The following is a 27838-nucleotide window of genomic DNA, read 5'->3' as shown; positions in this document are numbered from 1 at the left end:
TCACTCTCCAAAGCACATGGTTGATATCAAGATGCTTCTCCGTCATCTCCACTAGTGGTGGTCTACCGGTTTCTGTGAGGATTAGGTACCGCATTATTGGATTTTAAGAGAGGTTAATGTGGTTACGAGTTAGTGCTTTGGGGGACACCACACAGCTGGGATCATGGGGGGTGGGGAGCTTGACTTTTCCTGAAGGACTTGTGGTGGCTATAAAACTAGCTAGGTGGGAGCCTATGTTCTGTCAGCCTGGTTATCAAGTCCACCCATGAGCGGAGTCATGTCTTCCAGTCAGAGTGATGAGATATGGCAAAAGAACATGATAACAGGATGATACCATCAGAAGGAATAAGCAAAAGTGGGCCAGAATCTGAAAACATTAGACTTGTAGGCAAACTGCTGTACTTTTCATTGCTTCATACCTGGTTTATTGTTTATTGGCCTTAATTCAAGTGACACGTACCTTCTGTACCCTCCAGCAACTGAACGTGTTCTGTATTGTATGTGTGGCTTCTTTTCCATCTATTGCTGCAGATGGAATTGTGATGTATTATTGGTAAGGGGACTTACAGCTCCTAAGAATAAATACTGTTTGAGAGTAAGATTTGTTGTTGTTCATTTCTAGAGGACTTTAATGATTTTAGATTTTATTGAGGAAGGGCTTATATTTTAGGAGACTTTCTTCTAAATAATATAAAGCATTACCTAGGAAGTTATACCCATTACAAAGATGAGAAAAATTGAGTTTCCCAAAGAGACTTCCACAGTTTTATACAGAATATTAATGAGAGAAGAAAAATTATACTTCCTTTGGGTTTATAGTGTTTGTGTCTGCCCTTTCATTTAGGTTTTTAAACTTTTTTTAATGTTTATTTATTTTTGAAAGAGAGAGAGACAGAGCATGAGCAGGGGAGGGACAGAGAGAGAGGGAGACACACAATCTGAAGCAGGCTGCAGGCTCTGAGCTGTCAGCACAGAGCCTGAGGAGGGGCTTCAACTCAAAAGCTGTGAGATCATGACCCTAGCCAAAGTCAGATGCTTAACCAACTGAGTCACCCAGGTGCTGCCCTTTTTACTCTGGTAAAACTTAACATTCAAAAGAATAAAAAGAGATAACAGGCGTTACAGTGTACAATGAGGTAAAAAAAAAAAATTTTTTTTTTAAAGACTTTCAATTCCTTGCCCCTTACAGTTTTCAGGTCACTTTTGTATATGCTGTCTCATTTGATTCTCACATCAGCCCTGGGAGGTAAATATGGTTTAAATTATTATTCTTTCTTTAAGCAAGGAAATGCAGGCTCTTCAAGGTTTGGTGGCTTGTTCGCTGTTGCAGGACTCCTGAGTGTCAGACCAGGGCCACACCTTCAGTATCTGCTCTGAACCCAAGGGTCTTCTACTACTTCAGATTCGTTTCCATATGCTTCATTATACTGTGGGAAGAGCTCAGCCTAATTCTTTAAGATAATGGAGGCAGCTTTGCCCGAAGAAAATGATATTCCTCAGCCAAAATGTTATTTAAGCAGATTCATTTCCATATTAGTCCACATCAGTGACCATGGGGCCTCTTTGGATATTCTGAGAATATCTCTCCATTCCTGACCTTTGAGGGTGAGATTTCCCACAACTAAGCCCTCACTCTTAAGGACAAACTAAGTCACGTTTTAATTCCCATTTTGCTTTCTTTGGTTTCTCTCTATAGCTGCTTTTCCCCTGTGCTTTCTGATCAGTACTAAAGTGTTTGTTTCTTACTGTTTTACTGCTTACTATCTGAATGTATTCTACTTGTCAGGAACCCTCAAATTTCATTTTTTTTTTCAGCCATCCTAGGTCACTGGTATATCAGTCCTCACACTGTTTTAAGTATGGGTTATTGCTAAGTGGTGCTGAAATAGGATCTATGGGAACAGCCTGAAAGGCAGGGGCTTGCTTTGGGTGAACCAAATTCTTTCCCACTGTGGGTCAAGAGTAGAAAGACAAAGTGAGGCAAAAGCAACTTTGAACTCCATAAGTTAAAGTAAGAGACCAAGAGCCTTTTTTTTTTTTTCCTTTGAAAATGATATGAAGATCAATTCCTTGAAATGATTCAAACCACATAAAACAGCATACAGTATTAGGAAGACAGAATCTGGGGTATAGATAATGACTTATAAAGTGAGCCAAGTGACTATCTCTTGAGTGGAATGTATGTTTACACTTCATGTTCTATTGGAACTGATCATTTCTCTTTTTATTTTCCATGCTTCTTTTGGCCCTGTGATTGAGACAATCCATGGAGCCACATGGAGTCCTTTGTGTCAATCGTCCATATTTCACAGGCATTGCAGGACATCTTTCCTTGGTGATACCTGTCACTAGGGCAAACATCTCATTAAAAATGCATTCTACAGGGGCTGCGTCCTGGAGAACTTTATAGAGCGTTTTTGATTAATGAATAGAAAATTTGCTAGATTTATTTGGCTCTTCGGGGTTGAAACTTTAAAAAGACAGGTTTTTTTACTCTGACTTTTCTGAAGCCTTTGAAGGATGCTTTTACCTATAGAAGACAAGATCCTCTGCTACATGCCAGCCCCGAGGGTAGGTTACTTCTGAACCCCCACCTGTGCGCGTCGGATTGGTCAGTTCCATTGTAGGTGAAAGATGTAGAACAACCTAATTCCACATGAGTTATGCAGAACGTCCTTTTTTTTTTTTTTTTTTTAATGGAGGACTTGATTACCATGTAATTTCTGTATTACCATCAGAACAGGAGTTTCTGAGAATATATGCCTTATCAACTAGGTCAGGATGGTATTTCTACTTTCTTCACTTGGTGAAAATGAGGAATAAGAGAGCCTCATCTGCCAAAAGTCAGCATGGAGGTCTTTTTACCACAGTTCTGCTCCATATTTAGACCCACCATCTCACACCTTCTCCAGTTGCTGGTGCTTTCGCAGATTTACTTTTATTAGTCAGCCAAAGGGGTTCTACACTATTTTCACCCTTACCTTCTAAGACTTCAGAGAATTGAGAGGTGGCTGTACAAGAAATGTATAGATTGCTGAGTGCTTGGGACTCCAGTCTCCAGCTCCCACTTCTTCTTTTTCTTATTTCAGCATTAATACCCATGCTCCAAATACTAGATAATCTTGGCTTCCATTGTCCTTGACTTCAAGGAACTATGAACAGAATAAGTATGTTTTTCTTACATACCTAATTGTTTAAAAGAATAATTTGTGAACTCTGAACAAAGCTACATTTATGCTTATCCATGCCAGTGTGGGGAGACAAATAAAATGCCCTGAAAGATAAAAACCTAAGAAAATAGTTGAAAATTCAGGTTATCTCCCTTATCATTTACTTTGTTCCACTGACATTCCAATGGTGGTTGATTCTATACATAAAGTAATAACTAAGTGGAATTTAATAACACAAACTTTGACCCTCATCCTCCAGTGTTTAAGTGATAATAGACATAAGTGCTATGATTGGGCCACTGTACACATATCCTAGAAGATAATTAGACTTCTTTTGGTAATACTGGAAGTTTCTAATTATTCCTTCTAAGATTTAAAAAATATTGGGGCTCCTGGCTGCCTCAGTTGAAAGGGGCATGTGATTCTTGATCTTGGGGTTGTGAGTTAGAGCCCCATGTTGACCATAGAGACTACTAAGAAAATAAACTTTTAAAAAATAAATTAAAAATTTATTGTATTTTAAATATGTCAACTATGTGGTTATAATTAATATCTAATATAAATATACAGAGTGTGTGTTATCTCCATTCTACAAACGAAAAACACTGAATCAGAGAAGTCAGAGAGCTACAAATTGCAACCTCAGTCTAATACCTTTTATACCAAGCATATGAGCTAGAAGTATTTGGTCTCTCTATGAATTTGTTTAGTAGTTACCTCTACCTGGTGTGTTCTGCCCCCTTCTATCCTTTTCCATCTTCACTTGTCAGAATCCTTTGAGGAGGAGCCTAAAGCCTCCTTTTCTCTTCCCCATCTCACCCCCATTTTGTCCATCCTCTCCACACACCCATGACCACTCTCTCACTGTTGAGACTCTTTCATCCTATAGCTTGATTATCTCTCTACTGCTAAACATCAAGCTTTCTGAGAACAGTACTGAGTCTTCTTCATCTGTGTATGTTTTGCAGTGTTTGGAGGATTGTAAACATTGGGAACTGATTTTAGAATGATTTAAATGTTTTTCCTCTTAATCCTCAGATGATGTTCTGATGCCTTTCCAGTACAAATTGCCCTTCACAGTCATCCTCAGGGCAACTCTTTTTGAAGTAGGTCATACAATTTATTCTAATTTGACACTTGAGGATAATAAGACACAGAAAGGTTAAAGAACTTGTCGAAAACCACACAGAAAGTGATAGAGCTAGGGTTTAAACCCAAGTCTCTAAAGCCCACACTGTTTCCATTAAATTGTACTGTTTCTATCATCACATAAAACCTAACAGATTGATGGATAGGTGTATGTCTTATTTCTCCAATTAAATTAGGAGATCCATAGGGCATGAAATTAATCTCAAATCGAGTGCCTTTTTCACTTGGCAAATGTGGCCTCTCCTACAAGTTCTTCTTTTGTGGACCTCCTCATAAGGCCTTCAGTACAATGCCAATAGGGAGCAGACACTGAGTAAATATTTGTGTAAGGGGATTAACAATTGTATCTTCTAGAATTTCTATGAATAAAGAGTATTACTAAAAGGAAGGAGGTGAAAAGGAAGGAGGTGAACTAGGAGATCCAGCAGACTGTTTGAAGGGGGAATAGACCATGTACCTAATGGTAATGGGATTCATCACAGGTGGCCTAGAGATGAGACAGGCAAGAAGAGCCTTCTGTTCTGAACCTTTGCCCCATGTGTGAAGAAATCCCAGTTATGTCTGTGGCATGAACTGCTCACCATGTTCTCTTCACGTGCTATCTTGCTCTCTTCTTTTACTGACCCAAAACTTTTCCAAATTATATATAGTATGGTGATGAGTTGGTGGCAGACATTTTGCCCAGCTGTTTTCTTAGAATATGGTTGAAGATGAAGATCTGTTGGGGATTTTCTTTGTGAGAAAATTTAAGAAGCCTGAATTTTTAGGACAGTGTTAGGCCTTGAGTTTGGGGATCCAGACAGAAAGGCTGAATAAATAAAGGGAATTCAAATTTCTAAAGCACAACTCTCAAATAACCCTGTGAAACTGATAAAAGAGAAAATTAGCTTAGATCTGTTGACTCAGTTTCAGAGTGATAGCTTATTTTGTCTTTACCAGTTGGACCATGTTGCCACACTCATTTCCCTAGATTTTAAAAATTTTTGAAAATGCTAACCACTGTAAAATTAAATGTGCTTTCTATATTTTTCCTTTATTATATTTTAGAACCTATTAGTTTCTCAATTTAGGTAAGTGAAAAGTCCTGGTCTAAAAAGCAAGTAGTTTCCAAGGTTCCATTTTAATGTGTTGAGTCTAAAACCTGGCTCCCATTTTCCTGCCTGACTGGGAGATATCAGAAAAAGAATCTGTTAGTGCTAAGCAAGCTTGTTGATTAGGTTGTTACCAGGGTGCTCTCTGGTTCTCAGAAGATATTTCAGCTGCAGTCCCCTCCAGAGAAGGCAGTGAAAATGACCCTGGCTCTTTCTCATTTCCTAGCCCCAAATTGTGTGTGTGTGTGTGTGTGTGTGTGTGTGTGCGCGCGCGCGCGCGCACGCATGCTCTCACACGTGTGCACATATGGCTCAGGCAGTTCCTCCATATAACCCCAAAACTCTCTCCACCCATTTCGCCAGCCTTCTACCTTTTCCCTTCCCTGACTGAATAGCACTGCCTTTCTCACACGTAAAATGGCTTTCTTCTCATCACTCTGTCCCCACTGCCTTAGCATCCCATGTGCCATTCTACAACTTCCACTTGCTTTTTAATGGAAAATAAGGGCTAGTCATAGTGTGTATGCAGGGTTGACAGGTGCCTGTGCTACCAATGGTAGGGTGTGTCCAGTGATTATGGAGAAGTGACCATCTTTCCAAATCCAAAGTTTGGTTTCTGCTTTTCTTCCAGCCTGTTTCAATGATACCTCCTACGTGAGTTTTCTAGGGCCACCATAACGAAATACTGTATACTGGGCAGCTTAAGCAACAGAAATTCATTTCTAACAGTTTTGGGGACTGGCCGTCTAAGTCCAGGGTATCAGCAGGCTTGGTCTCTTCAGAGGCCTGCCTCCTAGGCTTACTCATGGTTTCCTTTCTCTGCATGTCCTCACATGGTTATTCCTCTCTGTGCCTGCCTCCCTGGTACCTCTTCCTCTTAGAAGGACTCCAGTCATATCAGACTAGGGGCACCCCCCCCACACCCACTATGGCTTAATATTAATTTTAACTTACCTCTTTAAAGACTTTGTCTTCAAATGTGGTTACATTCTGAAGTACTGGGGACTGGGAATTCAACATACAAACTCAAGGGAACACCATTCAGCCTAGAACTCCTTTTTTTCCACTGTCAGTATATACACGCTGGAAAAGCAGCATAACATATCCATGTAGAGCACTATAAGTCGGAAAGACCTCTGCCACTTACTAACATTGTGACCTTAAGCATATTATCAAAGTTTGTTAAATCTCAGTTTCCCTAACCATACACTGGGAATGTTGATACTACTTACTTCATAAGGTTTTTGAGAGAATTAAATAAGAGGATACAGGGATGGAGGTGCCTGGGTGGCTCAGTCATTTGGGCATCTGACTTTACCTCAGATCATGATCTAACAGTCTGTGAGTTTAAGCCTCGCATTGGGCTCATTGCTCTCAGAGCAAGAGCCCACTTCAGATCCTCTGTGCCCCCACCCTCTCCTCCCCTTCCCTTCTCAGGCTCTCTCTCTTAAAAATAATAAAACATTTAAAAAAAAAAAACCAAAGAGGATACATGCATGTACCGTTGAGTGCCTAGCTCAATAAATGTGCATTACAATTGAATGAAGGTGAATTGTGAAGCCTTCTTAGAAAAGGAGACTTGGGTTATAGTCAAATTATGGGCATTAATTTACATCTGACATTTTTCATCTAAAACACAAATTAGCTTTGAGTCTTCTAGAGTTTTCACTGTTTTACTCTTTCTTCAAATCAGAATTTGATGGACTAGGTAGCCTACAAGAGTAATAATCCAATAGAGTCGTCATGACCATCTCTGCCAGATTTTCTACAGCACTAACTTTAGAGGTATTTGCATTACCCCCATACCATACTCATACTAGAACATGTGTCCTAATTTTTGGGTTAGCCATGGTCATCATAATAAGTACAGCACAGTCTTCCACTTAATTCAATGAGTTCCATTTAGTTAAGAGATTAAATCCAATCCAAAGATTCATGGACTGTTTGCTTCACTTCAGTGAATCAGTGATTCACAGTTACTGATCAACCTACTAATACTAATAATCCCATAAATGGGACTGGGCCAACCCCTGCTGGTATAATTATCAGAGGGAGGAGGAATGGGATGGGCACTGAACAGCTGATGGCTCTTCTCACTTCTGGAGGGGGGGCCTTGATATGACAGCATTCAGGTGGGCAGGGCAGGGCCACGGTGACGCCTCCCTGGGGTCCCTTCGATGCTGGGAATTTACCGAGCCTCAGCTGTCAAAGAACAATAAATTTTCCTTCAAAATATAAAACATAAATCACTGTTTCCCAAACACTGAAAGGCAAGAAGAAACTAAATCCCCATAATAATGAAAAGAATCCTGTTAATTAAATCAGCAAGGTAGAGAGCTTCCCTCCTAGCACACGGCCTGGCTGAACAGTAGAATACCTTGGAGACTGAAGCTGAAATCCAAGCCTTTTCTAGGTTGCAAGCCAGCATCCTGAGGGAACATTTAGAAGAAAAAAATCTGTAAGCACAGGACAAGTAAACACAACTTTTTTTTTTTTTAGAAGTTGTACTTGGATTATGTTTATCTGGGAAGGGAAGTTGCAAAACAAATTGTAAACCAGGCTCCACGCATTTGTGCCAACCCTTATCAGATCTGCCACTAGTCAAGGGTAAATTGAAGGACAGGTCTGTGAGCTAAAACGTAAAGGCAACTATATGGGATGCTTAGAGGAAGAGAGAGAAAAACATCGTTTCTTCTGATTTTTTTGTAATTCATTTCTTCAACCATAGCCTGTTTGGCTCTTGAATATCCTGGATCAGATAGCTTACAGTGATTAAGTATTTACTTCACACATCTTTCTTTTTGTCTTGTGAAGCTATTGATATAGATTTGTGGGTTTTTAAATGCTTGGTTAATTGGCTGGTCTAGTAAGAGAGAGCCTGTTGCTGTGGTTGAGGAAAGCTGCAAAAAAATAGAGGTTAAGGTTTCTTATGAATCTGTCACATTTGGGAATTGAGGGCCCTATAATATTACTGCCCTCAAGCCACTGATAGCAATTTCTGTTCCCATCAGTGGGAGTCTCACAGGGATGAGAGTCCCACTCCTCTCAACCCCAGCCAGCTTTTGGTTTTACTCTCCAAACCAACTCACTTCCACCCGTAATCTACTGACATTTAAATCAGTTTTGACTGCCAGAGGAGTGCTTTTCAAATGAACTGAAGCCCATTCACAGAATCTGAGTTTTCCGTTCCGAACTTGTGGGTATTCCAAAGTGCAAAAACTACCCAGCTCTGTTCTAGACCTCAATTTTAACTAATCTCTCACATAAGGATTAATTACATAGTAGTCATTGCATCAGGGTCTTTGAAAGATAGGCATGTCATAGGACAGATTTGCAGTACATCAGAGTTCACTCAGGCTTCTATTTGCCTGTAGCAACGATGTGTTTGTTTTTTTGTTTTTTTTTACCTGACACGAGAGTTTTCGTATTGTCATCTTCATTTTTCCTTGTACCACCCTTTATCACGCAGCACGTACTTGGAAAGATCATTTTCAGCATTAAAGGTAGCTAGTGCTGTTGGGAGGCCAAGTAGTGGATGTAGTTTTATTTACTATTGTTATTATTTTAGTGGGGTATAGTTTTAGATTGATAAGTAGAATTGGGTTACAATCCCTCAGCTCCCACCACACCACCAAGTGTGTTGGTTGACCTTAGAGGTGAGAGTAGCTAGAAGAAAGGAGAAGCCATCAAAATAGGGCTCAACCCTAGCTCCCCATGGCTGAGAAGAGTGTTAAGCAGCAGCCAGTGGCCACAATGCACTATCCAGTTCATTTGATTCCTGGGGTGAAGCAAAACAATGTGGTGGATCCCAACTCCACCACAACTACTTCCCTTTAACAACCCCGCCCACAGCCTGCCCTCGTTTGGGTTACGGATCATGGTCTGATTTCCTTTCAGTATTGCGTGTGTGTGTGTGGTTGTGTGTGTGCACGCACACATGTGCGCATTTCATTCTGTTCTTTCAATGTGTGCTTGGTAAGAAAAAAAGTTGCCTTAAGGTCAAGTGTCAAGAGAGATTTAAAGCCACAAGGTACATTTATGAAAAATGAGTCTGGGTGTATAAATTCAGTGTATATGCATGTAGGCATATTGCAAGAGACAACTTTTGAGGTTAATAACATTATTATGCTTTTTCTTTTTCTTTATGCCCTTTCCCTGCAGGACTTTAAGGAAATAGTTGCCTTAACATTTTGTTATTTGGAAATGGCTAATAGGTGATATTAAAGCTGTGTTTCAGCTTTAATGAATATCTTTGGTCACAGATATATGAGTGGCCATTATTTGATGAGGAATAACTCTTCAAGATGGTAAATACCTCCTGAAGGCTGGAACCTATGCTTGTTTAATGGAGAGTCTTAAACGAAATATAGATTTTATGCAGATCCAAAATATGTGCCTGGTCAAAAGTTCACTTTTAATTTCTTAAAATATAAGCTCCTCAGCCACATCTATGGATTAGCTTGGAAAAATAACCTAGCTAACATTTTTATTGAGCACCTACTCTGACCAGGCTATTGAACTGGGTGTTGAGAACGAAGTAAGTCAGAGCTTAATGTGAACAGGTCATTTCAAAGAGATTCCAAAATTAAATGTTAGAAATAACATTAAATGTTGCCTTAATATTTAAATGTACACTTGGTCTTGTTTTGTATATCCCTGTGTAATATAACTACATAATAAAACTACAAAGTAGCTTTTTTCCCCCTTCTGTGTATGAATTTTTGAGGTGTGGACAGTGAAGACAAACATCATGAAAACTCGCAAGCCCCCACCCACCCCTGCCAGCTTGGGGGCCATTTTCTGTTTACATAGACATCATTTTGACATTTTGGCACTTTTTGCCCCCTCAGGAGTAGAAATGGGGAGTCAAGTCTAAGTGTTAGGAGTTTTCAAAGACAAAGTTGTAAAAGGAAAGAAATTAAGTTTACATTCCTTTATATATTTGAATATGACAGATTAAAAGCAAGGCAGGTATGCAGCACCAATCTAATCCCTCACCAAGGTGGCAATCTCAGACGCTTTGATGCTGTCTGGTCGCAAGGCCCCGGAGACTCTTTGAGGACCCAAATTCAGTTGACTTTATGTGGCTTGCCTATCCCTTCTGGTGTTCAAAAAAAAGAAAGGAAAAGGTCCCTGCACCTTCTTGTCTCCTTCCTTTATTGTACAGTTTGCTTTGTTTGTTTGATTTTAAAACTGCCATTATGTGAACGTGTTGCAAGTATAAATAATTGAGAAGATAACTCTGTAGGGAAACCACTTTGCTGCCTTTGTGCAAAGGCAGCTCATTATGGCTCTGAGCTGCAGCATTCCATAAGCGCAATTATGCAACATCAGTATGTCGTGGATATTAACCAAGGGGAGTAGATAAGAGACGGGGAAAATAATTCTCTAACTTTTTTAATTAAATTTATTTGGTTTTTCAAATAGTTCCTCTAGTGTGTAATTTTCCCGACCACACCACGGTTGCTGTGGTCTTTGTGGGACTCTTGTTCAGCGTTGGTTTTTTGGCATCCTTCCTCAGTTCTGTATGGACCTAAAATGTATTTATATTGGGGTTTAATTTCCACCCAAGGAGAGGTTACCCATGAAAATGGAAGCATAATTTGGTCATGAGGTTGTTATGCCCCCTAGGGCTTGTATAGCCAGTTAATATATGTTAATACAGCGAAGTGAACAAAAGGTTAAATAAGTAGGTCAGGCTCCGAACAAGTCCTCTACTGCTTACTTCTGCTTAAGCGGAAGGAAAAGCCCATAATGGCGCTTGCCTGACTTCCACCCCCATCATTTTAAGAATTGCTTTGCCAATCCTTCACAGCAAATAGTAATTTTAAGTGGACCAAAACAGAGCTCAGGGTGTTTGCACTCCATGGTAATGATAGAGTAGCTGTGCTCCCTGGAGTCAATAAAGCCCAACAATTGAGTCATTTTTGCCTCCTGTGAGTGAATCACTGCTGTTAGCCTGAATGACAGGATTGCTTATAGAACTGGAGCCCTCCGCCAGGCTGACCTCATCCCGGTACAGCGAGGTTCAGAGGGCAGGCAGGTGGTGTTTAACACAGTTCTAAGTAAAAGCTGATTTTGTACTTGTACACTCTGTAAACAAGAACGTGGACTTGATGGGGGGAGGGAAGGGAGGAGCATTTGATGTCTGTCGATGTACTTGTATCCAAAGCAGCACTTCCTTTTTTCCTGTCTCCTTCTCCTTCACATTTCTTCTTCCCCCTCAACATCCTGCCCCAACCACCTTGTCTGTTTCTCTTTTCCATCTCCCACCCATCGTACATGTAAATCTCCAACATTTGCAGTTGACATTGCTAATGTCGGCTGGCCGCAGCCCAGTCACACTTCTGATGAATGGAAGATGCAGACGCTGTTGTGGAAAAGACAGTCATCTGACGTTTGAGATTAGTCTTCAGTTTCCAGGAATCATTCTGAAACAGAGATTTTTAGGCATATATAGCCAAATGCTAAACAATAGTTGTTTTTATGTCATTGAATGAGGAAAATAGGAAACGGGGTGGGTTATACAAAACATTTCAGGCTAAAATCATCATCTATTGATCAAATTATCTTTGAGATAGAAAAGGTCTAAGAGTTTTCCAGCCCCATTTTAAAACCCCATTGTCAACATTTTGGGGGTCAAAGTCCTATGGAGTAGTCAGGTTTTATCATTTTGGAAGTGGGATTGTGAACCGTTAAGATATAAAAGAAGAACCCTACAAATGGTTCTCCATCAGGGCGCCTGGGTGGCTCAGTCGGTTAAGCATCTGACTTCAGCTCAGGTCATGATCTCACGGCTTGTGGGTTCGAGCCCCGTGTTGGGCTCTGTGCTGACAGCCTGCTCAGAGCCTGGAGCCCGTCTTTGGATTCTGTGTCTCCCTCTCTCTCTGACCCTTCTCTGCTCATGCTGTCTCTCTCTCTCAAAAATTAATAAAACATTAAAAAAAATTTTTTAAATGGTTCTCCATCTCTAGAATCTGATGTGGGGAAATAGGACCATGGAAATCCTTTAATAGGATATTTGACCAATTGTTTGATAAGTTGTTGATGAATTGTTTAAAAATACAATTTCATGTAAAAACCAGAATCTTGCTTCACTTTTTCAAATCCTTGGAATGCTAGTCCCCCTAAAATCTTAATGACTAGAGTTAGAAATTGATCAGTAGCATCATTCCTTCTCCGGGGTTTATACTTGTGTATGAAAGGCTGTGGCACAATATGAGAGCAACACTTCGCATTCACTTTGTCACACTTAGTATCATTCCCTACACTTATTTGCTGGTATTGCTCCCATTTTAGAGAAACATCTATTGACAGTGTAACCCTCAGGGGACAATTTGGGGAAAACTTTGTTAAAGAAATATAATGAAAAAATATATACTTTAACAAAGTTTTCTATTCTCCTTTCCATTCTGAATCTCACAAGTCTTTCTCCTTCATTTCCTACTCTGTCCCAACACATACGCACACATACGTCACAAAAGTCCATCACCCTCAGTTCCCATTCTCTCAGCTCATTCTCTCTTCTCAAGTCAACCAGACTAATCATGTTCCAATATATCACCTGTTTCCCAGCCTAGAAAAGCCGGATGCTCACTTTCTGCCAAGTCAAGTCCTTCTCTTCCTTTACCCGTCCACGGAAGATTTGGCTGGCATCTCTAATGCGCAGTTGGATTCACACCTTTAAACTAATGCCTCTAGTCTAGATCTTTAGTTGTTTCTGAATGCACAGATGACCAGACCAGACCCAGGAAGCCAGAGTGATTTCCCATCATTGCTCTTCCTCATTCTAGGAAAAATCATTTCCTCAGAGATTCAGCTATACCACTTGCAAAATGAGGACAAGAAAATCCCTACAGATTCTAATATCCTCAATTCTACATTATTTCTAAGGTGGAGGAACCCTGTTTGCATACATTTCATCAGTTTTCTGTTCACCAAATGTTTTCTTGAGGATGTACTGCTATTCTTGATATACTCTCACTATTACAGAATTAAGATGTGGTCCCTGCTCTCTCAGGCTGTCTGTTAGGAAGCTAGACAAGTAAACTGTGATCATGGTATTGAATAAATGCTGTGATGGGCATATAGCTAGGTGAGGCTGACTGAGGAAGTGCTGTAGAATTCCAGACTGTGGAATCAGGGAAGTTAGTTCAAAGAGATGTTCTCTGAAGGGAATTTTGAGAGGTGTGTTAACCAGATGACCAGGAGAGAAAAAAGACCAGCCCAGACAGAATGGATAGTGTGTTCCTAGTTAGTTGGCAATATTAATTTTATGCTTAATTTTTAAAGCTTATTTATTTAAATAATCTCTATACTTAACATGGAGCTCAAACTCACAACCCTGATATCAAGAGTCACATGTTCTTCTGACTGCACCAGCCAGGCACCCTGCTTTATACTTACTGCCTTTTTGTTTATTTGTACATTACCTGACTCCAAAGTAAGAATCTGTGGCATTTAAGCCAATTTCTAAATTAAATTATTTTTGGATAGATAATGATGTTACTTTATCTTTACTGTTAAAATGGAGAGTATTCAGATGCCATCATTTTTATTTCTAATAGTTAAATTAAGCCACTTTAGGAGATTCTGATAGATGTGAAACATGAATATGCTCTTGCATTCCTTCACATTGCAGTACAATGTGTTTGCTTCTTTGTCTATTGGAGATTATAGCTTTCCGTGGAATGTCAGAATCAAAGGTTGATGTCTTTATTTCTCTGCAAATGGGGGGAGAAATCCACTAACTAACCCTCTAAAGCTAAAATATTTAAGGACTAAAGCAGATGTGGCATAACTGCTGGTTTGCTAAGTCTCTTGTGGTTTATAAAGATATATTTTATGTCTTTTATGATTACGGGATGATGCTAAAAATTTTGTGGGTAATAATACTGTCGCATTGGTAAGACTGCATATAACATCGCTGGAGAAGACAGAGAATGCTACCTGGCTCTCAAGTCAAAGGAAAAGATATTTAATTTGCTATTAAGAAAAGCAGTTAGGAAATTTTATTTGGAATTTGGTCTTTGATGTTTGAACATCATAGATAATGAGCTCATGAAGTCATGCCATTCATAGATATTTTTTTCTTCTTCACACAGTAGGATATGTTTTAATAATTTTCAGAGATTATTGTTAACTACAAAGCTGTTAGAATCATAGTTTATTTTAAATGACTTAAGATTTTTTTAGATCTTTGATTTTTTTTTTTATTCCTTTGGCACCTATCCTAGATACCGCTATGAACTGGTTAAATAGCTTTTGGTTTAAACAGAAAGACTGAAACATATCTGTATATTTATGATATTTTGTTTGTTGGATCTTTCTTAATATTACTTGACTTTCTGTGTTTTAATCTCATTTTTTCGTATTTTGTGTTGAAGCCACTCCAAAGCTTAACACCTAGGAGATTTCTCACTTTTGGTTCCCTTTAAAAGTGCTAAAATCTCAGCCTCTCAAACAAGAGACCAAGCTACAATTTAAAGAAAGCAGTGGTATTGATAAAGGGCCCTAAGAATGTTGCCACCTTCTGCGTGTGTCTTCTGCCACATCCTTTCTTTTAAACCAGCAGGAGAATTGAAAGAGGGATTAGAGCCCGGCCCATCCGAACACTTCTGGCATGCCAAGCCGGTCTTCTGAAGTTTCCCCTGCTGCTTTAGTAAAAGGAGCCCCACAGACAAATGAAAGAGCCACGGGGACATTCACATGCATAGCACCTTCCCTCCAAAATGCCAAGTGGCTTTAGATTGCTGGTGTTGGGGTGGTTTGGCCCGAGATGAAGAATAGAGCCTTGAGAACCATTTGTTTCCACACCATTTTGGATGAAGTGCTGGATTTTTCACCTTAAAAGGCCATTTAAAAAGAAAAATATGGTTTGAGAGGAGGACACAATTTGGAAGCCATCACACTTAATGGAGTCCCTTTTAAATGTAACACTTGGTCCTATCAATTCTCTTCTAAATTAGTTGTCACTCCCTAGAGAAAACCTACCCTTGATTGTCTTACGCTGTTGCTTAAACACACACAGTCTCCTGTATGCATTCTCCTCCATCCAATTTTTAAAACTCTCTCGTAAATTCTGTCACTAAACTTACCCTTGTGAAGGATAGAATGGAATACAGCTTGTGCACACAGAGTGACCGGCATGTTATCATCATTGGCCTCTACATCTAGTAACAAAGATTATCTCAGAATTACAAGAAAAAACAAAGTGGGCCTGGCCTAATAGAAAGAAGGCCATGGCCACAGGCTGCAGAGGTTTTTACTGACAGTTGACTTAGCCAGCCATTTCTAGATTGGACTTTGTAAAATCAGAGGTTACAGGACAAGGAAATAATTTTTAGAGGCAGCCAGGCAATGTATTACACTTGTTTGCACATTTCTGGGATATTCTTATAGTTTTGGAGTTTTGAAGAAATTAGAACGCTTTGAAGAAGAGTCACTTCTTTCTAAACCTTCACTCTTCTTTTGTCCTGTGTCTTGAGTGGCCTGCCTAGTCAGCCTCTCAGCCTCAAAGTCCCACTGTCTACTCAAAGGTAACGTTTGGAAACTTGACCTTGCCTCTCCTCGCCACGACAAGTAGGAATTTCTTCTACATTTCCAGTTTTCATCAACAGTATACCATAACATGCTAAAGACAGATTCTCAGGTTTATGCTCTTAATATCTCCCATACTTGTATTTCTACTTTGCCCTCTAAGCAGGATTCACCAGTTCTCCAAGCCAACTGTCCCTCGTCCTTTGCATTTCTATCACCTTCATCTGTGCTCAGGTTATCTCCCTCTCTGCTTGGATTAGACCTTTCTTCCTTCTCATCTTCTACCTTGGCCATCAGCATGGATCCCAGGTACCATATTTTATGTTGTCATCCCACTGTTTAGGGACTTCAGGGATTTATCACTCAAGAACTTTCACTAGAGGGAGGAAATGGGGAGGTGCTGGTCAAAGGGTACAGACTTCCAGTTGGAAGAGGAACAAGTTCTGGGGACCTAAGCACAGCGTGGTGACTATAGTCACCCATACTATAGAATGTACTAGAGTGTTGCTAAAAGAGTAGATCTTAAATGTTCTCACCACAAAAAAGAAATGGTAACTGCATGACATGATGGTGGTCACCATTTTGCAATATATATGGTTTTTGAACCAACACATTATACCTTAAAATTACACAGTGTTAGAGGTCAATTGTATCTCAATAAAATTGGGGGCAGTGGGACAGAGAACTTCCTCCAGCTTGTCTGTTAACTGTAGTCAACTTTTCCAAAGCCAGGAGCCAGTCTGAATTCAATTCCCTTGCACATAATGGGCCCTAGTCTGCCTTAATGTCTTTGTAAGCATGCCATTTCCTTATTTCTTGCCTCTCCAGTATTCAATGCTCTTTTATTTTTTTTAATGTTTTATTTATTTCTGAGAGAGAGAGAGAGAGAGAGAGAGAGAGGCAGCTTGAGCAGGGGAGGGTCAGAGGGAGAGGGAGACACAGAGTCAGAAGCAGCCTCCAGGCTCTGAGCTAGCTGTCAGCACAGAGCCCGATGTGGGGCTTGAACCCACGAACCGTGAGATTATGACCTGAGCCGAAGTCAGAGGCTTAACCGACTGAACCACCCAGGTGCCCCTATGCTCTTTTAATCTGGTTCAGCTTTCTTCCTCTACAAATTCGGTAATTAACTTCCATCTGACTTTTAAAATTAGCCCTATCACACCTGTTTACTGAAAGTGGTAAATTTGTGTTGGTTTGTAATTACTAGGTATTATCAAATTGTGATTTTCAGTTAGTTTCTGTGGGTGTGAAGAGTAAAACTCTTTAAAGGCATGGACTGCATTTTGAACATTTTAAATATATATAGTCATATATATTAAGTATTACATGTAATTTCTTTTTATATAGGACCTTGTATCATGTCATTAAACTTGTGTTTTGTTAAGTATAGAATGTGGAAGATTTTTACGTGGCACGTGTACAGATTGCTGTGGACCTTAAAAATTATTCATTCCAATTTTTGTTAGGATAGGATTTTTTTAAATGTAATCCCTCCTTCCCTACCCCCTTGCTTTCCCTTCAGACCCACTATTGTCCACCCTCCAGAACCCAGTCTCTCGCTAGGATACACACACACTCTCAGAGAAAGCATCCTACTAGTATAATTCTCTGAACCCCGAGGAGGTGGGTGCTTCAAAACTTTTGACTGACCAGAAGACATGAACAGACACTTCTCCAAAGAGGACATCCAGATGGCCAACAGACACATGAAACGATGCTCAGCATTCCTCCTCATCAGGGAAATACAAATCAAAACCACACTGAGATACCACCTCACGCCAGTCAGAGTGGCTAAAATGAGCAAATCAGAGAACTCGAGATGCTGGCGAGGATGTGGAGAAACGGGCACCCTCCTGCACTGTTGGTGGGAATGTAAACTGGTGCAGCCCCTCTGGAAAACAGTGTGGAGGTTCCTCAGGAAACTAACAATAGAACTCCCCTAGGACCCAGCAATAGCACTGCTAGGAATTTACCCAAGGGATACAGACATGCTGAGGCATAGGAGCACATGTACCCCAATGTTCATAGCAGCACTCTCCACAATAGCTAAAACATGGAAAGAGCCTAAGTGTCCATCAACAGATGAATGGATCAAGAAGATGTGGTTTATCTATACCATGGAATACTACATGGCAATGAGAAAGAATGAAATCTGGCCATGTGTAGCCACATGGATGGACCTTGAGGGTGTTATGCTGAGCGAAATAAGTCAGGCAGAGAAGGACAAATATCATATGTTTGCACGTATAGGAGGATTAGGAGGAACTTGACGGAGGACCAAGGGGGAGAAGAAGGGCGGAAATGGTGGGGGAAAGGGAGAGAGGCAAACCATGAGAGACTCTTGAATGCTGACAAAAACTGAGGACTGATGGATGTGGGGGGGAGGGGGGGATGGGCATGGAGGAGGGCACTTTGGGGATGAGCACTGAGTGTTATGTGGAAACTAATTTGACAATAAACTATTTGTAAAAAAAAAAATAAAAAATAAAAAAATAAAAAAAACAAAAAAAAATAAAAAAAAAAACTTTTGACTGACCAAAGGGCAACATAGGACAAAAAGAAATGAGGCTGAGAAAATCTCTATTCCCTGGGAAATGAAAACGGTGGAGAAGAGAGCAAACACTCTAGAACATGGCAGGCATGACTCAAGTAGAAGCAAGGACTTTTAGCTACTATTCTTTTCTCTTTTGTTGTCAGCCTTCCCACCCCCCACAAAATTCCTGTCTTTGACCTGTGTGACCTATGTGGTTAAATATCCTAGAGTTGATAACACTTTTACTCACATATATATGAATTATATATATATACTTCTTTAGCAGTACCACAGAAAACCTAGCCAGGTGTTTTTCTCTGACAAAGCTTATTGCCATGTGTAGGTGTGTGCATATACATGTATGTACACATATGCACACATACATGTACACTCATCCATATGGCTGTTGACTTCTCACAGTTTATCCCAAGGCCACATTGTTTCATGTTCCACTCGGTTGATAGGGCATCTCTGACCTGACAGATTTATTCATTGAGAATAGGATTATGTGTATGCAACCAGCTAAATTCTTAGCAAGACAATGAGTGTGGCTTGTGTAGATTTTGTTGTTGATTTTCGTCCTTATATGCTACTCAGGAAGCCTTTGTCAGTGTAAATCAGGGGTAATGAAATCAACATTATGGAATCTTTGATACCGCATTTGCTAAAGCCTTTCTGGAAGTTCAAGTCAGCTCCTAATGATTGATATTATTGACAGTGGATAAACATTTTTGACGGATATGTTTGCTCACGGATTTTACGGAAAAAAATCTGATCATTTTTTCTCTTTGATTTAAAGAGTGCAGTGCTATTGGAGAGGAAACAGTTCAAATGTGGTCATCACAGGTTGGTGGCACCAAAAATAGAAACTCACTTAGGGTAAAATTTGCTGTCAGGAAAAATGAAGCATTCTTTCTGAACTCAGGAACGTGTGGTTCATGTGAGCTTGCTTGTAGATGGTTGCTACAATAAGGCTTCTTTCATACAGGTGTGTTTATGCCCCAGGCTTGCTGGCCACAGTCCATTCCATTTACAGAAGCTGAATTAAACAATAACTACCGCATTGCAAAAAATGGCGGTGAGGGTGAGGGAGAGGAGGGGGAAAGGTGAGCGTCAAAGGAGATGCCTGAGAGCTTTGTTAGGGCCAAGAAAAACCCTGTTGCAGTTGTCAGAGCTTGCTGATGTTGCTGGGAACGGCACTTTTTTTTTTTTTCTCCTGGATTTTGTGGTTCTGCCTTAGGAAAGAAAGTAAAATAGAACGGAAGAACAAAGTCCTACTCTATAAATCAGCAGCTGCTCCTTGCCAGATCAAAGGAGTGACATTTTTGCTCCTGGACTACTTGTCCACTTGAGGGCTTGACAGGCAGCTAACAGCTGGCCTGCTAGACTGTATGGGAGAATCAGCCTACATCTTCTTCCGAGCAGATGACAAGCTAATCAGAGAGATATCCATAGCAGAGGGCATGTGAGTGCACCTTGATCTCCTCAAACATATCTAATACATAATAGCTAAACAGCTTGGTGCATTTTTGGCAAGTTAATGCTTAGGTAGTTTCCACTGAGAAGTAGGATAAAGAATTAATACTTCACTCAAAGGTGATCACGAAAGCTAAAATGATACTAGATTTGTTGGGATCTTCTCCTCTTAGAGTGAATTAGTAAATGGCTAGGAACATAATGAGAATTGGCTTAAATGTGGGGAACTGATATCAAGTGACTGGTTGACTTTTCAAAGCTCAGTCAGGCGTTAGTGTTTAGATGAACAGGTAATGGGTAATTGGTAATTTGAAAACGACGACTCCTGCTTTCTGTGCTGATAGAGTTGAACAAAGTTGTAGATGTTCTGTGTCTGCAAAAAGTTGTTTCCAGAAGCCCCATAAGGTGTGTCACCGTACAGATCTGGAATTTTAATGTCAGTGGTAAAATTTCCAAAGTAATTCAGTTTCTAGTTGATTTCCATCTGCCATTAATCATGTACAGGATGAGGTAATATATTACAACTTCTGTCTATTGACTTAGTATTTTATCTTTAAGAGGATAGACCCTAGATATGAATAGCTAAGGAAGTGTGTGTGTTTTCTCCTCCCTTGCTTTCAAGTGGCTTTGAAGGATCACTTTTATAGTCAGTAATAAATAGCCACATATGAATAATCTGATGGCATTCTGTACGGGTAATAGTGCTTCAAAATCATAACCTGCTGGGCTGTTTTGTTACGTGCCCTCAGGTCTGATTATACTTATGGAATAGTGTTTATTGTTGCTCAGTATTATAAAAGATAATTCCCTATGTTTGAGAAAATTTCCCAAATACTTTTATTGAAAAGTCTCTACTATTGGTCATATAGACTTTAATCAGATAAGATGCCGGATTATCCAGGTCACCTTTGAAGTTTAATTATAAAAATAATTATACTTCTTATTAAAACTCAAACAATACAGAAATACACATTAAAAAAAGAAAAGAAAAACATTTTATCAGCCAAAGTTTTCCTTTAGGAAGTATGAATGGAATAAAATGAATTAAAATTATTATAAATTGTTGGTTGCCCAAGGCAAGGGATTAAAAGGCTATTTATTTTGTTCTGAGATAACTTAAGAGAATAATATGTGCATTTTCATAGCTAAGTTTCATGCTTGAAACTTGATCTTTGCAAGTTTTTGTCCTTAGGAAGAGGGCCCGATCATCTGCTTGCTATGTGATCTCGAGCGGGACCTCTCAAATTTAAATGTGCATAGATCGCCTGGACCTCTTTTAACATATGAATTCAGTGTTTAGTAGTGCCAGGGTGAGGACTACTTTATTTCTACAGTTCTTTTTTTTTTTTTTTTTTTTTTTTTTTTTTTTTTTTTTTTTTTTTTTTTTTTTTTTTTTTTTTTTTTTTTTNGGTCAGAGAGAGAGGGAGTCACAGACTGAAACAGGCTCCAGGCTCTGAGCTGGCAGTCAGCACAGAGCCCGACGCGGGGCTCGAACCCACGAACCGCGAGATCATGACCTAAGCGAAAGTCGGATGCTTAACCGACTAAGCCACCCAGGCGCCCCTATTTCTACAGTTCTAACAAACTCAAGATGTTGTTGATGTGACTGGCCCATGGAACACACTTAGACCTGCAGGGGTGTAGAGAACCATTTTAGAGAGTATGATTCTAAAATTACTTGCCCCATTACCTAGTCCCCCCAGCAGATTCCCACCCCAGTGTCTAAAATCCTCCCAAGGCATTATACGTATAAATTAGCTGTGACCTGGGGAAAGAAACTAGCACATGGACACATGCTACTTATAAGGGTAGAACACATTGTTACTCTCTCTTCAACTCAGCATGGATTTGCTTAATAGTCACCCACCAGGTCTTCATTATTTCCTATGAGAGAACAGAGCTCTTTAGGAGGGGACGTTGGGTAGGTGCATTTTGAGTCTAAGCTAACATTTAATGAGCTCTTACAATGTGTCAGGCACTGTGCCAAGGATTTTACATACACTATCTCCCTTAATCCGCAGAACAGTCTGGGCTCAACCAGTGCCTTACTATAGACAGGAAACAAACTGAGGCCTGGAACTATAAGTAGACTTGCCCAAGGTCACACAGCAAGTAAAGGGCAGAGACTATGAGCCCTTCACTTTGTTCTCTGGAGAAGTATGGAAGATAGAGCAATTGAGAAGGGTTTGCCCAAAGTAGGGTACTTTAGTAAAGACACTGTGTAAGCCCTTGTACCTTTAGCGAAGAATTAGGTAAAAGAATATTGAAAGAACCCATTAGAACATCATTAAAGATAAGTATTCGAGGGGCACCTGGGTGGCTCAGTCGGTTAAGCGCCCCACATCCCTCAGGTCATGATCTCACAGTTTGTGAGTTCCAGCCCCTCATTGGGCTCTGTGCGGACAACTCAGAGCCTGGAGCCTGCTTTGATTCTGTGTGTCTCTCTCAAAAATAAGAAAACATTAAAAAAATTAAGTATCAGCTACTTATAATTTTGTCCAAAGCCTTTCATGTGTTCACCTTGAATGTTCCACTACTCAGGGTATATTCCTAAAGCTGCAAAATGTTTGTGATTCCAGATTAGCATCATGTATTCATGTTATAAATGTATGAGTAGTTCAGGTGTTTTCAGCATTGTAGACAAGTATAGTATCTATCAAATTCTAAATTAGTCTGTAGCTTGGGGACATTATGACCTGTGACTGTGTTTCTGAGTGGCCCGTGAATCGCAGTCACTTACCTTACTTTGCTCACAGTTGTTCGTGAGCAAAGATCCATTGTGTGGCCCTCAGTGAAAAATTACGTCTGCACCATAACTCAATCTTCCATGTGCCTGAGTAGATACTCAAAAGACATTAAACCTGCCTAATTCACCGATTTAAACCATTTCAGTGTATCTTCCTGAGAAAGCCCCACTCATAGCCATAACCAGAGCACGGGAAAAAAAAAAAAAAAAAAAAAAAACCTTGCTTTTTGCGTGTCTGAAGAAAAAAATGAAGAAACTTGGTAACTCATTTGTCAAGGTTGAGGCGTCATTGTATCAGACACCAAGCAGTAGCAAGCTCTGTGAATAAGCACCCTCACTGATGAATCCCCATGGCTGGGAAAAGCAGAAAAGCTGAACTTCTCCATTTTTCAACAGGTCCTCCAGTCACCAAGCTGCTTATGACACCTCTTCCAAGTTAATCTGATCCCCCTTCCACAGCTCAGCCCCCTTCCTTGACCAGACGAATCCATGGAAAAGCTTCAGCGCAGGGACCCTTGGTTCCCCCTCAGTGTTCAGGGCTGGCGGCTTTCCAGGTGACTCCACAGAGGCCTGCACTTTCTAACAAAAGGAATGCTGCCTAAAGAAGTTGGTTACCAGGTGTGGCATGAAGTTAGTGAACCAGAAAGAAGGGATTTATCGGTCATTTAAAAAGAAGGGGAGGGGCGGGGGAGAAAGAAAAGAAGAGAAACCAACCAACAAGTAGGAATGACACCTGAGCCGACTTCTGTCAATCTAAAATATGCTTTGGAGTGAAAAACCTCTCGAAGAAAAAAACCATGATGGTCAAATTTCAGTTGTGGAAAAATATGCAAAGCTGAAAAGTTTGGCTCTTCTGGCAGGAGACCAAGGTGGGGATCGGAGGTGGGGAGGTCTCCAGGAGCTCTCTCTCCAGCAAGGCAGCAAGAGGAGATTTCCATGATGTTTTGCTCTCTTGGGTTTATTCTTTTTTGCTGAGGGGCCGGTGGGAGGGCAACGGACGGGGCAGGAGGTATTATGTTCTTTTGTCATCTCTAAGTTGACTCAGAAGGGCCTCATGATTCTTGGAAAGTCATTGAATTTATTTCTATAATTGAGTTATTTTTAAGCTAACAGTCAGTATATAAGTTTTAAGAATCGCACATACTAATGCATTTTCTATTTTCGTAAAATTTAGTGAGAAAGTAGATAGTCTCAGTAGATACTCTCCAGAGTCTTTACGTGAGCCTGGATACTAAGTTTGTGTTCAATACAAATCAATGGAACTAGTGTACTTTAGGGTACTCATTCCCTATGGAGTCACTAATGGAATTATCTGTAGCCCTTAAAAAAAAGTCACCGTGAGGCTAATGAAAATTTTTTTTCTACGTAAAATCTGGATAAGGCACTAGGCTTCCTGGCACATTTTATTTATGGCATTTATCATATATGGCACATTTTACACACAAGTTTTACAAATCTCAAAATGTTTTTAAGAGCTATTTAATTTCTAAAAGACTTTGTAATTTCAGGTTAAATTGTTTCTACCAATAAAGAAGTGTATTATAGGTCCTCAACTTCAGAATCATTCTGGGATGACATTAAAACTTTAGAAAAATTTTTAATATCAGATACAGATGAGAAACTTAACAGTCTTTGAATTGGAAATAACTTGCGGGGGTTTTCATTAAAGTCGGGTGCAGCTTGCTGCATTTTGGTTAGTTGGATGTCTTCAGCAATTTTTCAAATGTTTTGGGTTTGGCAAAGTCCAAAATGTTTTTGCCAAGACCCTCTTTTCCCCTTATTTTTTAAACCCGTGTGAAATTCAAGGATAACTTAATCCATATGTGTCTGATTCATTTACACTTAACTCATCAAAATGTTATTTTGTAAGACCCATTTAATATCCAAAAAAACCTTTTGAGCCTTTTTAAAGACAAGTCTTTTGTCTTTGAACCCGTGAGTTGCATTTTTCCATCTGAATGGAGCTTGGACCTTGAATGATTGAAGATCAGTTGAGTCTCAATTTTAGACTCCTCACATTTTAAGTAGAATCAAACTTGATATTCTGTTTACTACTTGAGCATTGAATAAGGTCATTTTTAAAATATAGATCAGAGGAAGTGGAAAAAATTTCATGTCATGTAATTTAGGGAAAGGTTGCATTTGGAAATTCTATTAGTAATACTAAAGAGATAAAAATTACTCCTTGTTTGGTTTTTTTAAAATCTGTAGTTACATGGCTCCATTTTATGTACTTTGATGGGTTTTCTAAGAGTGGCCTGTGGATCATCAGTACAGTAGGGTAATTTCATTTTTTTAAGTGTTAAATTATTCTTAAAGTCAACTCATTAATTGGTAATTTTAATAACAACATCTATGGTGTTTGTAAGATATCCCAAGATCAGGGGAGTTGACAATTGGCAGGAGTTGTAAGTTTAGAGATTTCTGAAACATTGGGCCCCATATGTTTTTAAAATTCTGTGTGATTTGAAAGAATGTGGTAGAATTATGATCCTGGCAAGATAGAACACTATGGATCAAAAACATTGTTTGAGAACAAAAATTCAGAGAAGCTAAATGGAACCCAAGTGAAAAAAACAAAAGCAGAATCTCTCTGACCCTTTGTAAAAGGATCTAGTTGAAAACCTTCAGAGGCTTCTATGCGTATTTGTTTAGCAGAACTGGGCAAAGAAAGGCCATCGTCATAACTGCTAGTGAACATCCAGTCCATGCCATGGTAACTAGTTGAAAATGTAATACCAGAGTGGCATTTCCAAGTTCAGCGCTTCTATAAAGACCTGCTAGCGCACAGAATGCTTTTTTAATGTTCTGCATTGTGGTGTGTCCCCCATTGAACATCCTTTTGAGCGGACCCCGTTTTTACTAATGTAAACATTCTGACGAGTATCCAAAGAAATGACCTTTGAGTGAACCTCTAACCTTCCCCGTAATTATTTGTTTGAAGACAGTGTGGAGTTCTCCTGCTGAGAACTAAGAACCATGATGCCTTGCAGCTCTGTGAGGAAGGGAGTGTTTGGGGGAACTGGGGAGAAAGACATAAATAAGGAAACAACCTCCAGATGTAAATAATAAAAGAGTAAAAGGGTGAAATGAAAAAGGGAAAAAATCGCAATTCGTTTTACCGAAAGAGTTGGCCTGTAGGAAGAAACAAAACCAGGATTAGTAGCACATAAAAAGAGGTGAAGCCTCTGCCATCTGCGTCCTCCATTAGAAACTTCAAGGAGGAGAGAAAACGTTTCTCCAGCTCTCCAGCGCATCTCAGTTGGTCTTCAGCTGCGCAGCTAAAACAAGTTCCTAGAGGGGAGAATCCCAGGTCAGTCCTCCTTGGTCCCCGTCAAGACAGTGGGGAAAGAGCAGATAATTAAGTTCCTTTTCTGATCTAAGAGATGCTTCTGGAACGCTCTGTGATCTGGTCAAATATTCCTCCGTAACACTTACGTGCCAGGTGGGCATAAACATGCAGTTTCAGCTTTTTTTTGTTTCCACCTCTCCGAGTCCTGTCACTTGTTTCCCCAAACCTTGAGAGGGTGTAACATTTTTGACAACTGAGCTGCACTTCCTTAAGTAATAAAGAAGTTCATTGTTTTGCAAACAAACAGCATATGCAAAAGACTCCTTTGGTTTTCTTGCAGCTATTATTCTGCAGCCTAATTGTATTCCCTCTAGAATGCTCACAGGAGGCCTGAACGAGTGTGGGCTGCTGTCCTCCTAGGAAAGGACTTCAACTCCTTAGGAACGCAGAGCTGCCAACACACACTAGAATTTTTCTGGCTAATTTCAGAGAATGGGGTTTCAGTTTCTGCCTGTGGCCCCATGCGGACTCATTAATCACGACGTCCCCTGCACTTAAGATTAGAAACTGGAAATACTGGGAAACGTTCTAAGTGGGTATATTTTTAAGGAGCTGCTGGCTACCTTCTAGGCACCCTCCCTTCCCTCCGTGCCCCCCCACCCCCAACAAATGCATGGCCAGGGAGGCCCACGTGTCAGTTCACATGTTGTGGGCAGTGCACACCATTCAATGCACAGGCACAAGGGTAACTCGCAAATGGTAGAAAATTGTTTTGTTTTTATTAAATTTGGAGAAATAAAGGAGATTTCTTATCATCTTACTCTGTTTGTACATGAATATTTGATGGGCATTATTAAACATTAAAGTAACATGAAGTAGGCACTTATTTTTGGATTTCCAACAAAATTAGATCCAGGCTGCTAGACGAAATAACTGCTTCTCCTTTACATTCCTGTGATTCAGCCACCACCTGATTCGAAAGCGTTTCTTGGGCTCTAATATCAACCATGTGTACCTGAGGCTGTGTCTTTCTAGTGGGTTGAAAGGTGGCTGGGTTTATGGTTGGCAGTTACCTTATCCCTGCCCTGGGTGTCCCAGCTTAGACTGGAAAGGCCGCCCCCAGCTGGCACTGACCTCTAAATGACCCCTAACTTTACAGGCTTAAACTGCAGGAGTAGCCAAAGAGCAGAAGTCTTTCTGGCCAGCACTTATTACTGCTGTGTTGGTGATAAAACTTCAGACAGCCTAATTGATGGCTTTGCTGACCTAACAATACCTTGTGAAAGCAGAGTGCCAGCGCCTGGTCTCCATTTATGACCAGCTGCAAGGGGAAGCTAGGTCTCTCCCTATGATGGGGAGTTTAGGGAAAGGGGGAAAATCTTCCAGCCGGTGAACTTCAACCGGATTCCACCTTGTTCAAGAAGCAGAAGTACGATTGCAAATTAGTAGACCTTTTCTCAGGGAAAGCTCGATTCCCTTGCTGAGCCTTTGTCCAAAAGTCAACCCCGACCTGGTTATCTGATGATGGAGATGAGCCAGTCAACGGTTTCTGAGCGCTGCGAAGGGAAAACTGCCTTTGGGTCAGAAAGCTAGTTCTCAGTAGACGTTTGACAGCGTCATATCCTCCGCGGCGTTCGTGCCAAAGGCTGATAGGGTGCAGATACCGCATTGGATGATGGGACTTCTCTGTTCTATTTCAGGTTTATTAATGCCAGAAGAAGAATAGTACAGCCCATGATTGACCAGTCAAATCGAGCAGGCAAGTTCCAACTAGTATCTACATTCACGTCCCATAGGCACAGAGCCTCACCAAGTTATACTCTAGGAGTTGCATCACCTGGT

The 27838-nt window shown here is 40.2% G+C and overlaps 1 protein-coding gene across 8 annotated transcripts in view; it reads left to right on the top strand.

Annotated features, from left to right (window-relative positions):
* MEIS2 (Meis homeobox 2) overlaps window positions 1-27838 on the top strand; it is a 208921-nt gene that overhangs the window by 175553 nt on the left and 5530 nt on the right. For all 8 annotated transcript variants that reach the window (XM_039217969.1, XM_039217966.1, XM_039217967.1 and 5 more), the window contains one exon: window positions 27697-27755. In XM_039217969.1, coding sequence (XP_039073900.1) covers window positions 27697-27755 — 59 coding nt within the window. The remainder of the gene's footprint in view (window positions 1-27696; window positions 27756-27838) is intronic.

Source organism: Hyaena hyaena, unplaced genomic scaffold (genome assembly GCF_003009895.1).
Source record: "Hyaena hyaena isolate Hyena2069 unplaced genomic scaffold, ASM300989v1 scaffold_727, whole genome shotgun sequence".
Lineage (NCBI taxonomy): Eukaryota > Metazoa > Chordata > Mammalia > Carnivora > Hyaenidae > Hyaena > Hyaena hyaena.
This window is presented reverse-complemented; position numbering and strand designations above follow the sequence as displayed.